A 14,290-nucleotide genomic window follows, 5' to 3' on the forward strand; every position below is an offset into this window, starting at 1 on the left:
ATGATATATTTTTTTTTAAAAAAATAATGAAGTATATAAAAGTTATTTTAGTTTAAAAAACCTTGGTGGAATTTGTATTTAATTGAAAATGTCAAATGACTAGCAATTTTACATAATTACCCCTAACTTGTTAGTACTAATTTTTAATTATAAGGGTTTTATTTATAATCAACCATAACCCTTGATTTAAACTATCAATGGTTCAGATCTGTTTTTACGATTCTTACAGTTAGCACTGTTTGTACATGATCTCAACCCGTGTAGAACATACCAAACTTTAATTAAAATAAACTTTTTCGGAAATACTAGGCCCGATATATTCTGCCAAGTCAAACCACTTGAAAATGGGAGGTATTTACAAAAACCACCCTCGGATTTTTTACTTTATTCAGTTTGTTCCGATAATAATAAATTGCTTTTGTGTTTCCTTCTTGTTAAATTATATAGTTTTTAGCTTATAAATAAAAAACATCAAAAAAGTTGTACATACTGATAAAAACATATATAAAAAATTAGGTTGTTGACGATAATATAAAACTGATTCAACGGTTTTCTTGATTGTTGATTAAGTGGAGTTCGATCGATATGAAAAACAAATACGTATTTGTAACAAGAGTTGATCATTTAAAATCAACACATAAACCAGATAATATAAAGATACAACCACACCACAACTTTGCTAGAGTATAAATCAACAAATGCATATAAGGAAATTTTACTCAAATGTTCTAGCTTATTTTATATGTGTTGTAATTTAGATCTAGATAATTTTCATGAATATGTTTAAAATTTAAAAATTACACTTAATAGTGAAAATACAACCCATGGGGATCTAGCTTAGTAGTTTTGGAATGTTAGATTTTTTTATTAAGTGACTCTTATAAATTAGTAACCTTGTTAATCCAATCTTGTTTATTTTATTTCACAAAGTCAACTTGTTTATATATATTTTAAAATCAATAATCAAGTTAGGATACCTTAGAATGAAACATGTTTTAATCATTTTATATATAGTCAAGATTAAGATCCTATACAAGACCTTAAGCTTGCATAGATTATATGCATAACCTATCTTTTTCTCAAAACAAGATCCAATAACTATGAGATGTCAAGATGATGAACCTAAGAGCATTCCCATCCCTTTCCCTATATTATATGAGAGGGGATTTTATAATATAAAAATTGGTTGTAAGTGGTTGTGAGTGGAAGCGATAGAAAATATTACTGTTCATTTGTATATTTGGGGGGAACAAAGTTCACCCTCTGTATTCCTTTAATATATTTTGAAAGTAATTGTGAGTGCAGGAGAGAGAAATTGTAATAATAAAAGTATAAAAAAATATTATTTAATTGAAATGAGAAAAAAATATAGTTGTTTTTAGTGGTAATTATATGTTAGATTTAATGGAAGGGATGTGAATGCTTTAACACCATGTTCCCGCTGTAAAAAACCAATTTTTAATATCTAAAATTGTGAGTTTAAGTTTCTGCATTGTCAACCATATTTTTTTTCTTTATTAAAAAGCCTTTTAAATCTACCTATTTGGTTATAATAGATTATTACCATACGAAAAAATATGTTCCCTACATCATGTCATCATGACATGATACAAATTACTAAAATATGCAACTTATGTATAAAATAGTTTCTTTCCTATAAAAATTAGATACCTATAAATGTTGCTAATGCTTTGTTATCAAAGGACACATTTGTCATTAAAATATTTATTACCCAATACATTAAACAAAAATTGAAATGTACTTTAAGTTTGTAAATACCAAAAAGTCAAGGGTAGCATTGTAGCAATTTAGACTTGCTAAAGCCGCAATATATTAAAGAAAAAGCAACTCATTTATGCTTATTTAATTATTCTAAGCACCATGATAACAATGATTACCAATTATTTTGTTGCACCTATAATCATCCATAATAAAATAAATACAAAAAAGTCACAACTTGCTGTTCAATTCCATTTCCATATGACAGTCTGACCAGTAAACACCACCCAGATTCCTTTCATAACCAATTTTAATCCTTATTTTAGGTTTTTATTTTTATTTTTATTCACAAGACACATTCAACAGTAATGTCAGATTAGGGTTCTTGGAGACATGCTGCTCAGAATCCCCTGCTGTGATTCAGATCAAAAGATAATTCATTTACTGAAATTTGACCAAACCCAGTTGAATCGGTATCGAACCTTCACTTTCTTCATCCTTTATTCTTTAATTTATTTATTTTTTATTTCTTTTTCTGCACTTTTTTGTACTTTAATTGTTTAATTTCTAGGGTTCATGTACCATCATAGTTTTTGTTAATTATTGACTGTCTTTTGAAACCCACTTATTAATTTTGGATTTGATTCATGGGTTTGGGTTCAAGTTCATATTTTGGTAGATGGGTTTTGGGTTTTGAAGGTTTTGTGGTTCTTTTTGTTGAATTTCTTGAATTGTTTTGTTTTGTTTTTATTTTTATTTCTATTTTGGGGTCTGAATTTATGATTTAAATTATGGGTTTTGGATTTTGAATCTTATCTGATCTGGGTTTTGATGGGATTTGAAAAAAAGATAATATCTTGATGTTAAATTGGTTGAATTTAATCATTTATGCTTATTTTAATGTTTTTTTGTTAAATTGATACATGAGCTATTCTTCAGGTTCTAGCGTTAAATTGATACACAAGCTCTCATAATTTGAAATTGGGGGTAGATTGAAAAAACTGTTGTAATGGAATTGAAGTTTGAAGAAGATGAAGACGAGTTTCGAAGTTGTTGTGCGGATGAGGAGGAGCTCGATAGGGAAGGAATAATCAAACAAGGTGTGAAGAATGACGGTGACGATGATGATGTTCTTGATGAACATTCGGTGCGAATGTTCTTCAAGGGTGTATCGATTGAAGATCCTCGAGATACTGGTTTCAACGTTTCGGGTATTGGGGTGGTAATGGAAAGAACTAACAAGATTCCCATGATTCAAGTGCAAAAAAAGCTCGACTTTTTTGTAGATGAATCGGTTGCTGAATATTTGGCGTTGATGGATGGTATTACCGAAGCTGCACGAAATGACATCAAAAGGGTATTTGCATTCACCGACTCCACGACCTTATTTGATCAGGTAACTGAGTTAATCGAAGTCCTTTAAATTTTTAATTTGATTTTGCAATCTTTATGCACCGTTTATTGATTCCGAATAAGTGATTTTCTGTCAGATTACAACCAAGGAAACACTCCAGAATCCACTTCTCATGGCATTGAAGCAAAGAATATTAGAACACGTCGAAAATTTCGAACATTTCGTTCTAAAATGTGTTCCAAACATCGATCTTGACGAGCCATTGCGGTTAGCTCAAGTGGCAATTGGAGTCGTTAATCCTCCTATTAAAGGCGACTCATCGGTCCAAAAATGCTTAATATGTTGTGAAGACAAACCGACACCCATGACCATTAACATGAAATGCTCACACAAATTCTGTTCATGTTGCATCAAAGATTACGTTGATGAACAAGTTCAGTCCTCTCAAGTCCCCATCAAATGCCCTCATTCAAATTGCAGATATTACATTTCTACCCCTGAGTGCAAATCATTTCTTCCGGTTGCGTCTTACGTATTATTACAGGATGCCCTTTTAGAACCGAAATTGCTAGCCACAGATAAATTCTACTGCCCGTTTGCCGATTGCTCGGTTTTGCTTGATCCTTGTTGCGATTCAAACCAATCAGATAATAATTGTGTGGAGTGCCCTGTGTGTCGACGATTTATATGCGTGAAATGCGGGGTCCGTTGGCATTCGTCTATGAGTTGTGACCAGTTTCAGGACTGCCCGCCACAGAGTCGGGCCCATGATGACCCTGTGGAAAACCGAAAATGGAGGCGTTGCCAGATGTGCGAACGGATGATCGAATCAACGCGTGGTTGCTATCACATGACATGCTGGTATGATAACAGAAACAATATTGTTGTATGCATTTATTTATTTTAAACATATGCGACTTTCGACCCGTTTGACCCATTATCTTTCTTGTTGTTGTGTAGGTGTGGGCATGAGTTCTGTTACTCTTGTGGTGCTGAATACGTTAATAGTGAACAGGCATGTAGATGTGTGTTATCGGATACTGATGCAAGAGGAGAAAATGACGATTTTACCCTGACCCAGAACTTTGGTTCGAGCCCTGCGTTAGAGGAATGGGCGTGGGACTCATGTGGGTCGCTTTCAAACTTGATGGATGCTTACTCGGATCAAGAAAGATCTCAACTTGCACTAATACAACGGTTTCTTGCAGGTGGGTTTAGCCTCGGTGACCACCATACGTACCCGTATCAACCGCAGTCCCCCCCACCCCCATGTGCAGACTCGGGATCGTCGTATCTTGAAAACACCATGAAAGACCTTCATCAGCTTCCATGGCTTGAGAGGTTTGTTTCTGTCATTAGTGACAATTACTACGAGCAGTATACAGAGTGAAAGCATATCAGCATTCTGTTTCTTTGTCGTCGGTATTCTATTGTGGCCAGTCGAGCTTAGTTAATTTCGTGATTCTGATCTTCGTCTTGAAGATTATATCGACTTAATGTATACAACATTGTTAAGTATGATCTCTTTTATTTCTATAAAAAAAGATCAGATTATTACCAAGGAAGTGAAATGTTTCAGTTGTCTTATTTTAACCAAAGCTATTTAGAATCAAAAAAAAAAAAAAAAAAAAAAAAAAAAAAAATCATACAAAGACAACATAAAACACAAAGTATCTTAATTCTAAAACATCACAGAAATGCATACAAACACGAACACACGGAGTGTCTTAAAACATCAACCGCCTATTAACTACCTAGTTGTTCAACAAAAGAACATAGAACTACGTACATTCTCATGAAGCTCGGGAAGTTGGGCGGAACCACCACCACCACCACCGCTACTACCATCGCCACCACCACTGAGGCTGGATGTCGTGTCAGGCATGTCATCAAACTTCCCAAATAGCGACATCTGGGCTGCCGCCTGGTGGGCATAGCAGACTGGAGCAACTGCACATATAATGAATGATACAATCCATCACATAAAAATCTTATCGCGTTGTTTTTAACCAAACCATACACAAAAGAGAGCGGTTTGTTTATTCGTTTACCTACAGCTTTGGCATACGTGCTTTTTTGGTACCTGCATACCCCATAACCCCCCAAAATCAGTCGCTAAATAAATATTTTCCGTAGTGAATCATTATTTAACTTACACGTAGGACAATGAATGAACGAGCTCTTGCAAGTCATCAACCGAGAAACCAATTTGATCAAGAAGAACATGATAATGCGTAGGCCGTGTTGTCCCCTAAATACCAATGTACTTTTCAGCTACAAACACGCATATGTATAGTATAGAAATATATATATATATATAGTTGTTTGGATTATACTTACAATCGGTCCGCTGTGAGCGCACAAATAAAAATCATTGTTCTTAGGATGACAGACTTTAGTATCAATGATTGTTCCTGAAATAATTAACAAAAAACGAGAAGTATTGAGTTTTTGTTCTTCCTGATCGTTACATTTTCAAGAATCGGATATGTAACCTGCGGGAACATTGGCTTCAGATCTGGGTTGAAAAAACCGGGTGTGATGTCTTTTCTGTGCCACAACCACCAAAAACTTTGGATCCCATTCATCATCCAAAAACTTGCATGCCTACATTAAACAATATTTTAATTTTCATTTCATTTTAATTACTAAGTTAACATATATAATCTTGAAATGAAGTGTTCAAAGTTCAAACTTCAAAACCTGCATGATCTGTTCGAGTTCGATATTCAGCACCTGGTCAAACATAGACTCACTAACTCCATCTCTGCAATAAGATCATAATTTTTATATATTAATGGTGTATAACTAAATCTAGCATGTTGCTCAAGGCACTTAACTGTCATACCTGAAAATAATAATATGCTTCGGCTTTAGCTTATGAGTACTTTGATAGAAATCTACTAACAGTTCCCTGAAATCACGACAGTTCATAAAAACGATATAAGAAGTCGAAATAACGATTTTGAAATGTTTATGCAACTAAATCAAACCTGATCATCCCTTCATCTTTTTTCGGTGATACAGGTTTAAACAAAGCATCTATCAACTCGACGCGTGAAGATTGTGCACGTACAGAAGCCCTGTACCGAGATATTAGTGGCCATTTTCTCGAGCTAACAACCTACACATTCCCAAACACAATGATTATTGTTTCACATATAGATTTTGTTTTAAAGATTTAAGAATCCGAAGTTGAAAATTTACAGCGGCAATCGAAGGAATATCAGAACGGCCAGGTGGAGCATGATATACGTCCATTCCAAAGATTATCGTTGGAATCCTTGAAACCAATGGTATTGAATGCAAATGCTCAACTGATAGCACAGAGTTTAAACCACCCATCTGAAAATTATAAAAAAAAAAAAATAAATCAAGAAACAAGAAACTAAAACTTTATTAATTTGAAATGATTCAAATGAAGACCTTTGCGTTGATTTTTAGAAGTAAATGTGTAAGATAGAGATCGTTGATCGTAATGGGTGCCATGCATTGTGTAACAATCCCATCTTCCACGAGGCATTTTCGCTTCCACGGACCTATTATCATAAAGACACTTCATGTTAATCATAAGTTAACAAAAATAGAGCGAAATTAAGATGAAGAAAGAGAGTTAAAAACCATATATTTCATGGTTCTTTCTTTCTGGCAGGATGCACAAAAGAAACCGAGGTAGGCCCGGAAGTGTTCGTTTCATAGCTTCAAACATGAGTTCAACGCGAATGGGAGCAGGATTGCGGCTAGAATTCATATCCTCTTGGATCACAGAATGTGGCTCTTCAAGACGCTGCAAGTACGAAATAAATATTTTGTATTACATCTTTTGATATATTTTTTCGACAGTCAATATACGAATCAACTCACCATTCCTTTTGCTTTACCACATCTAAGTAGATCTCTACATAGGCTATTGGTGTCGCACCGTGCAGAGAAGTTCACAACAGCCCAACGCGTGATCTGCGTCGGCTCAACAAGTGTCTGCATTCAGTTTATCAACCCCTTTGAGCGTCAAATCATTTAAAATTTTAAATAACCAAAATCTAAGAATTTATTTACTTTGTTGTTGAAGCTCCAATAACCACCACGAGGAAGCATGACTCCACCGTTTCCAACCGTCAGTTTCGGTGGTTCCAAAACTCTACCCTCAACTTGAGTACACATCGTGTTGATTGTGATGCCAGTTGAGTTAATCAAAGGATCAGCAGCATAGTTACTTCTCTTTAGTTCCTAAAACAACAAATTATGCACCGGTTAGTGTTCTATATATCTTTTACTAATATTGATTAGCATAATAATCAATATTTTATTAGTTAAACAAGTTTAGCTAGCTTACATTCACCACGCAGTTCATCCTATCGTGTGGTTTCAGTGTGGATTGCTCCGCAAGTTTAGCTCTTTGCAAAGCCGACAATGGCTTTGTGTAGCGTTGAAGAGAGATCAATTCACACAGCTATAATAAATGCAGAAAGATTACATGTAAATTTGATTTAATTAACGATGAATGTTAACATAGATTATGATTATAGATTACCTCTATTGGGATGTAAATTGGGCGCTTTGGCTTCCCAACGTCTAGACATGGATAATCTTGAGATGCGAAGACTTCTTGATTATGGTACTTCGCATAGTAGTTAGAGACTGTGATCTCTACGGGATCACTACGACTATCTGCACTTTTTTTATTGATAAAGAACCTACAAAAAATGATCATTTAAACAATTTTGTTACATACTATCCCTAATTTTGCAGCATAATATTAACAAATAGGACCGTTATAGGACGTACATCTGTTGTCTGCATGATTTCTCACTCAACCCGATGATTTTTTGCGTGAAATTAGAGGGAAAGGTCTTGACACGAAGATTCTTTAACATCATTTTAGCCTGTTATTTTTACAAATATATGAGTCTAATAATTCTATATAAAAAAATATAAAACAGAACAGACTAGTGGGTTGATTACTTGATTACCTTCATCCAGTCAATCTCGCTTACGTTTTTAACATTCTGATTCTCCAAAAGAAAATCTACAACTTTCCCGGGCTTGAGTATCAGTGTAGTCGAAACATCTGAAAATTAAATAAATATTTATAGCATATTTGAAGAAACCAATCAAGATAAATGGAGTGTTGAGTGTTAATCACCCATGTTCAAACTCAATCCAGCTTGAGTGGACCGGAAACCGGAATAAAAGCCCTGCAAACCGACAACTCCACCCCCAATGCTCATCGAGTTCCTTGGATCATTGTGAAAGAAAGACTGCCTAACAATAAGACATCCTCTGCAAACAAAACAAAACAAAACATGCATGATTTAGATTAATGAACAAGAACATTGTAATCCGAAAGTCATTAGTATTAAGTTTAACTATGCTTACTGGTTTGCAGCATGTTGCCTCAGCATAACATCCAACACCCTTAGAGCTTCATGGAAATGCTCGGAATCTTGTCCTCGAAGTGCGTTGAAAATGGCTTGACTCGGTATTTTTTTAGCGTAATTAAGCTTCACAGTATATGACTTTGATTGAGGTGGACACCTTGACCTCTTGGTTTCCCCTTCACTTGGGCTACCACCGCGTACAGTTCTATACAAACAACACATGATCATTAGCAACATGAATATTAAATGCGTCAAAAGAGGACATAAACATCAAACATTGTCTACCTATTTGATGACAGATTCTCCAACAACACAGGGAACTCAAGCGTAGTCCCTGGCAATGGGCCCACAGTATACAGAGTCTTTTCACCATCATATGCAAACCCTTTACCGCCCATCTCTGGTTTATATAATTTATAGAGCATTTCGAGTACTCTTCTCCCTACACCTTTTGCCTCAACAGGATTTCCGTCTTCGTAGAATAAAGCCACCTACAAAGATACCAACAAGTTAAATATTGATTTTTCTACTTTCTCATATCTAAAAAGTTCTTATTAACATAATTCTAATTTGAATGAATTGCATGTGTTCCAAATAGCTATGCTAAATGGGTCATGTTCACGGGTCTACCAGACACGACCCCGAAAATCGTGTCAAAGATAAGAGCCCAAACACGATACAAATATGTGCAAGTTGACACAAACACAACCTATTTAACCAGATTTTTATTTTTTGCATATCAGGATTTTAAACTTACAATTTTACAACACAAAATGCAAAATGTATATAAAACAGTTATAATTTAACTATAAAATCATATGTCAATTTATGTTTTAAGTTGTGCAATTCAGGATATAATACTCATTTTTTATACATAGAACACAATTTTTTAAAATAAAAAATAATTGGGTTAAACGGATCAACCCGCTTACTTTGAGCAGAATGTTATGCAAATAAGAGTAGCTAGAGAGATACATTGTATTGATAGAAGTGGTCAGTGGTGCTGCTCAACTTCACATTAAAGTGGTTGGTTAATAGAGGGATCCTCTGGCCTCTGGTGCCAAACCCACGTCTAGCCATCAGTGTGCGTCTTGAGCCAGGTACTTTAACAGGAACAACACCTGGTGGAACCACCGGAGGCGGTGGCAGTGCCTTTGATGCTTCATGCTTCATTTTGGTTTTTCTGTCCAGTGTCATGAAAGCCACACACATACAAATAACAATTTAACTTAATAGCTTTATTTGACTTTTAAAAGAAAATCACAAGTTACAAGAAGTTAAAAAAACATTTCCGTATGTACAACACACACATATTGTGTGTCCTTTCGGGTACCAGTTTCTTGCTGGGCCGGTATCTACATTTTATATAGAGTTTTGTCGTTTGAAAAAAAAAACATATTGTGTGTTTGTATATATATGTGTATAATGTATGTACATAGATGTAAATACAGAAAAGAAAAGTTACATGAACATGATTATATAGCTTTTAATTAGTTTTCCAATAAACAGATTTAGAAAGAATTAACATAAATGATAAAGGAAAACAACATTCAGACTGATCAAGAGAAAATCATGCATTATTCAACCAGTTTAATATAAGAATAAGTTTTAGTGTTTGTACAAACCAGTTTGATCAAGAGAAAATCATGCATTATTCAACCAAAACAAATCCAATTCTTATTTCGCCAGTAGCCTATTTGAAGGAATCGTTGGCCATTCAAAAAAAAAAAAAAAAAACATTAATAAAAACAAAAAAATAGATACATGCACTTAAATCAAACCTAGAAACTTTGAAATTGTAGAAGCATTTGTGAACACATTAATCCAACACATTCATGAAAATATATGTACAAAGAAAAGATGATGATGATTTACCTAGCTAGCTAGCTTGATATTTCTTTTTAGAGAAGAAATTGAGATGAACAAGTACTAGGAAGAAAACACTATATATGTGGAGATTCGAGAAATGCATATATTCTTACTTATTGTCGTTTTTTACCTTTTATAATAATTATATGAAGATAGTACATGATAAATTAAAAGATCATAGTACTGTTGGGGAACAGAAGACACACTTGCAGCGGAATGCATTTGTGTAGTGGGATTGAAGGTTGGATTAGTGTTATCATGTGATAGTGATCCGAATTGGATATGCATTATGAATGGTATCCATGATTAACAAGTGCAAGGATAATGGACAATTCTTATTGTGAATGAGAATGTCTTGATATCCGACAAGATTGCCGGTAACCTTGAATAAATACATGGTGTTTTTGGCGGGTAACTGCCGGAGGCAGTTATTTGAATTGTTCATCCGCTTATCACACCGGTTATTACATAAACTTATCATCTATCATCCGAGTTCATATCATACATATTACTACTTATAAGTTCGAATAATTAAAACATAAACTTATAAACTTAACAAAGTTTAATAATTCTAACATAACCCCCTTTAAACTTGGTTATGTTTCTGAGCTTGATCCATAACGCTCCGATTAGCTTCTTCAACGGCCCATCTCACATAATTGAAGTTGAACCGTTTCCTTCTTTTCACTTGATTCCAGTCATCATCATCGATTCCAGCAAAGAGTGCAACCTGTGTTGACCCTGCAGGTTCCCGTTGAACTTCTCCTGCACTCTTCGATCTTCCATGGCAGCCGGTGGAGGTTCCTCCTTCTTCGAACACCATCTCCTTGTCCTGCACTTTCCCTTGAACAGTTTTAAATTTATAATAATACTCTAGGATATCGAGATACATGGCATAAGTGACCCTCATGTAGTCTCCGTCTTCATATTCAAATCCTAGATCCTTTGCAATTGCAGGCCACAAGTTTTCCGTTGTTACATCCCTGTAACCACCATCCACAGCCACCAGTATGTACAGACTTAGCAAGTCTATCTTCCTCTTGTTTGGAGTAAATGGTGGAACCGGTCTTGTAGTGATTCCCATGTATTCGAACAGGAACCATCTGACCATTTCTTCAAACTTTGATTCGAGTATGTGTTTATATTTAAAAACAAATTCTCGATCATCCAGCAGGTTCAAGAATGCTTTACAGTCATCAAACTCATTGAATTCCATAGCCTTAACGATCATTATACTCCAATCTGTCTCTTGTGAAGACAAATGGAGTTCTTCGAAATAGGAATTCAAATAACGTTCTTTAAATTCGTCATCAAATACACTATCATCGAGTATACCTTGCTTCTCTTTTAACCCAATCTCCTCTTCCCTCGTCAGTTCACTCGCTTCATTAACCGAATTGTTCACCGGAATTGAGAACATGGGAAAGATTCTGCAAGTATCACCATCTTTGTTGACAGTGTATCCTTGCATCGTCAATTGATCCATGCTCAAAATATCCCGGTCTAATTCCGGAGAATAAAAAACGCTTTGGATTCTCATAATTTCATTACTTGTCTTAAGTTCTACTGATCCAACCCCCCCGTGTCTAACGCCCACATTTACATAGGGTCAAAACAACATGTAAAAACCCTCAAAATTTGAAACTTTCATTTCATTACATATATTTTTGCTAAAATACCCTTAGTTCAAAATCAACGTAACCATCTAACTTAATCACAAGAGCTAACACAATCCACCATTTCAAGTACAAATTTAACATACTTACTAACAAAAGACCTTAATCTTAAAAAAACTAACATTTACATTCTAAAATAGTTTTGACCCGTTTACAAAAGACAAACTTAAACCGGAAGCGCGTAAAGGGCGGCGCGGTGTGTTCGATCCAAGCTCGGCATCATCAAAGATGAGATTTACCTAACATTCAAAAACACAAATAAGTTCATTAGTGCAATTCTTTTAACATCATAACATTTCAAGTCCATTTGTCCTTTATTTGACCCATTAGCGATTCATAGCAAGAATTCATTTCTTTTTACCATTTACTTCTTTCAACTAGCTATTTCCGTTAAGAGCGGATGTTTTACATATCATTTCATTATCCATATCTTCATTCCATCCGACCCGTTCACACCGAGTATAAGACTAAAACCTTCACGAAGCCTAACATCCATGGCAATATTTAACCCATTCTCGACGGGTCAACATTTAACATTTCATCATTTCAAAACTTCAATACATTATGACCCATTTATAACAAGTCATTTCATATCTATTCCCTAATCTTGTTATCCATTCGTTTGACCCGTTCATGACGGATCATCATCTTACATACTACACAATTCTATATCTTATAACTAGCAACAATAGAATAAAACCCAAACCGTATTCTACATTAAGCCTACTCGAAGTTCATATGAACTTACCTTTGTTTTGCATTTGCTTGCGAACCGGATTGACTTGTATCCTCTTCCTTCACGCCTACAATTTCACATTCAACATTCCTTCAATCTCATGCTTTTATCTCACATTTACATTAACATAGTAAGCTAACAATTCATAATTTCATCAATTCTAATCAACTACCATCATGTGTATATGTAATCATCAACATTACATGAGAACTAATACTCAAGCATTTCATCAAACACTTAGTGTGCATAACATTAGCGAAGCATAATGTACAAGTATCTTATGCATAACTTCACTAGTTCATATAAAGATCATTAACTTCAACTAATTTTTCACATAACTTTCATTCTAAATCAGATTCATATAATAATAATCTACAACATCCAACTTCATATATCATAACTATACTCAATTTAACACATGTAGCATCATCATCTTCATAACATCACTACTACTAGTGGGTTTTCATCCAAACATCAAAATAATTAGAATTTCAAGCATAATTCATGTTTCATGAGATGATTCTAACTCACTATCATTCTAGTTTCATACAATTTCACGGATTGATTCAAAACCCAATTCATCAAGATCATTAAAACATATAATTTAACTCACCTAGGGTTGAGAATACTTAGACGATTGAGAAATTAGAGACATGCATTCGAATTTATCCTTAAATCATCTTCAATTTGCTGAATTTTGGAATGTGTTGGAGAAGAAGGGATTTTCCTTCTCTCTGGTTCTTTCTAGCGACACACACACACACACTCTCATGTGTGTTGTGTTTTATTTTTCTATTTTATATATAATGATCTTTTCCTTCTTGCAAGTTTGGCCCTTCAAGTTTAATCACTCATTTTAAAAGGGTTGAGTCTACTTTTATATAACATGAACACATGTTTAAATAAAAACCTTCATAATTAAGTTTTGGGGTGTTACAAGTCTACCCCCCTTAAAGAAGGTTTCGTCCCTGAAACCTGAACACGTACTGAATAATGATGGGTAGTGTTCCCGCATATCATTTTCCGTTTCTCATGTGAGACCCGAGCCTTTTTAACGTTTGCCATTGGACCAAACTTGTCCAATTCACTTGGTAATTCAATATTGAATGACTCAATACAATCCTACCACATTATTCCATAATCAACGTTCATTCGTTCGAGCGAACTTTCTTAAAACTAACGTGTCAGACTATGCATACCCACATACCCTTAACACCCTCTTTGGGAAACAATTATCATAATAGTCATGTTTGTTCATTCCTGTTCATTCATACAAAATCACAAGTCAAACACCACTCAATAGTTGTTAACTATTTAGCTTCTACATACACTCCACCCTTTTCTGGGCCAACATCAAGGAAAATTTATTTCATGTCAATGGCTTAGTAATCCTTTTTACACTTTTCTTGTAATACTTGCCTGTGATCTCTACTCGAGTCCAATATTTCTTTCATTGTTAATCTAATGTATCTGCATGGTTAACTGCAATACAATGCATACATTTATACAACTCGCGTATAAACTATCTTGCTCCAACCCCTCTTAATGTCTATCCCTT

The 14,290-nt window shown here is 34.6% G+C and overlaps 2 protein-coding genes and 1 long non-coding RNA gene across 5 annotated transcripts; 1 reads left to right on the top strand and 2 right to left on the bottom strand.

Moving 5' to 3' along the window:
• Positions 1 to 1,891: 1,891 nt before the first annotated feature.
• LOC110903806 lies at positions 1,892 to 4,638 on the top strand. Of its 2 annotated transcripts, none has more exons than XM_022149588.2 (4): positions 1,892 to 2,192; positions 2,659 to 3,115; positions 3,210 to 3,934; positions 4,034 to 4,638. In XM_022149588.2, the coding sequence occupies exons 2-4, from the start codon at positions 2,729 to 2,731 to the stop codon at positions 4,461 to 4,463; spliced, it is 1,542 nt and encodes a 513-aa protein (XP_022005280.1). In that variant the 5' UTR covers positions 1,892 to 2,192; positions 2,659 to 2,728; the 3' UTR covers positions 4,464 to 4,638. The 2 variants fall into 2 exon arrangements, with proteins under 2 accessions (XP_022005280.1, XP_035839148.1); XM_035983255.1 differs by having other exon boundaries at positions 1,965 to 2,192; positions 2,666 to 3,115.
• An 87-nt stretch (positions 4,639 to 4,725) lies between these two features.
• LOC110903805 (protein argonaute 4A) lies at positions 4,726 to 10,401 on the bottom strand. 2 transcript variants are annotated; one of them, XM_022149587.1, is made up of 22 exons: positions 10,327 to 10,401; positions 9,427 to 9,634; positions 8,737 to 8,942; positions 8,450 to 8,656; positions 8,217 to 8,353; positions 8,044 to 8,141; positions 7,859 to 7,956; positions 7,605 to 7,767; positions 7,407 to 7,523; positions 7,130 to 7,300; positions 6,938 to 7,051; positions 6,695 to 6,860; positions 6,500 to 6,612; positions 6,281 to 6,418; positions 6,067 to 6,197; positions 5,922 to 5,987; positions 5,777 to 5,840; positions 5,569 to 5,680; positions 5,414 to 5,487; positions 5,230 to 5,324; positions 5,125 to 5,156; positions 4,726 to 5,023 (listed from the first exon to the last, which is right to left on the bottom strand). In XM_022149587.1, exons 2-22 carry the CDS (start codon positions 9,622 to 9,624, stop codon positions 4,836 to 4,838), a joined length of 2,688 nt encoding a protein of 895 aa, XP_022005279.1. In that variant the 5' UTR covers positions 9,625 to 9,634; positions 10,327 to 10,401; the 3' UTR covers positions 4,726 to 4,835. The 2 variants fall into 2 exon arrangements, with proteins under 2 accessions (XP_022005279.1, XP_022005278.1); XM_022149586.1 differs by lacking the exon at positions 10,327 to 10,401 and having other exon boundaries at positions 9,427 to 9,661.
• Positions 10,402 to 11,957: 1,556 nt separating this feature from the next.
• Positions 11,958 to 13,510, bottom strand: LOC110903808. The gene is made up of 3 exons (XR_002572180.2): positions 13,346 to 13,510; positions 12,745 to 12,799; positions 11,958 to 12,235 (listed from the first exon to the last, which is right to left on the bottom strand). It is a non-coding gene; the product is annotated as an uncharacterized LOC110903808 (long non-coding RNA).
• Between the last annotated feature and the right edge of the window lie 780 nt (positions 13,511 to 14,290).

This window comes from Helianthus annuus, chromosome 14 (genome assembly GCF_002127325.2).
Source record: "Helianthus annuus cultivar XRQ/B chromosome 14, HanXRQr2.0-SUNRISE, whole genome shotgun sequence".
NCBI lineage: Eukaryota > Viridiplantae > Streptophyta > Magnoliopsida > Asterales > Asteraceae > Helianthus > Helianthus annuus.

Excerpts from the sequence above, each read along its gene's own strand:
- LOC110903806 (XM_022149588.2), top strand. The coding sequence starts at position 2,729 with ATGGAATTGAAGTTTGAAGAAGATGAAGACGAGTTTCGAAGTTGTTGT. Across the intron at positions 3,116-3,209 it reads CCACGACCTTATTTGATCAG|ATTACAACCAAGGAAACACT; the intron begins GTAACTGAGTTA and ends ATTTTCTGTCAG. Across the intron at positions 3,935-4,033 it reads TGCTATCACATGACATGCTG|GTGTGGGCATGAGTTCTGTT; the intron begins GTATGATAACAG and ends GTTGTTGTGTAG.
- LOC110903805 (XM_022149586.1), bottom strand. The coding sequence starts at position 9,648 with ATGACACTGGACAGAAAAACCAAAATGAAGCATGAAGCATCAAAGGCA. Across the intron at positions 8,943-9,426 it reads ACCACTTCTATCAATACAAT|GTGGCTTTATTCTACGAAGA; the intron begins GTATCTCTCTAG and ends GTATCTTTGTAG. Across the intron at positions 5,841-5,921 it reads AAGCATATTATTATTTTCAG|AGATGGAGTTAGTGAGTCTA; the intron begins GTATGACAGTTA and ends ATCTTATTGCAG.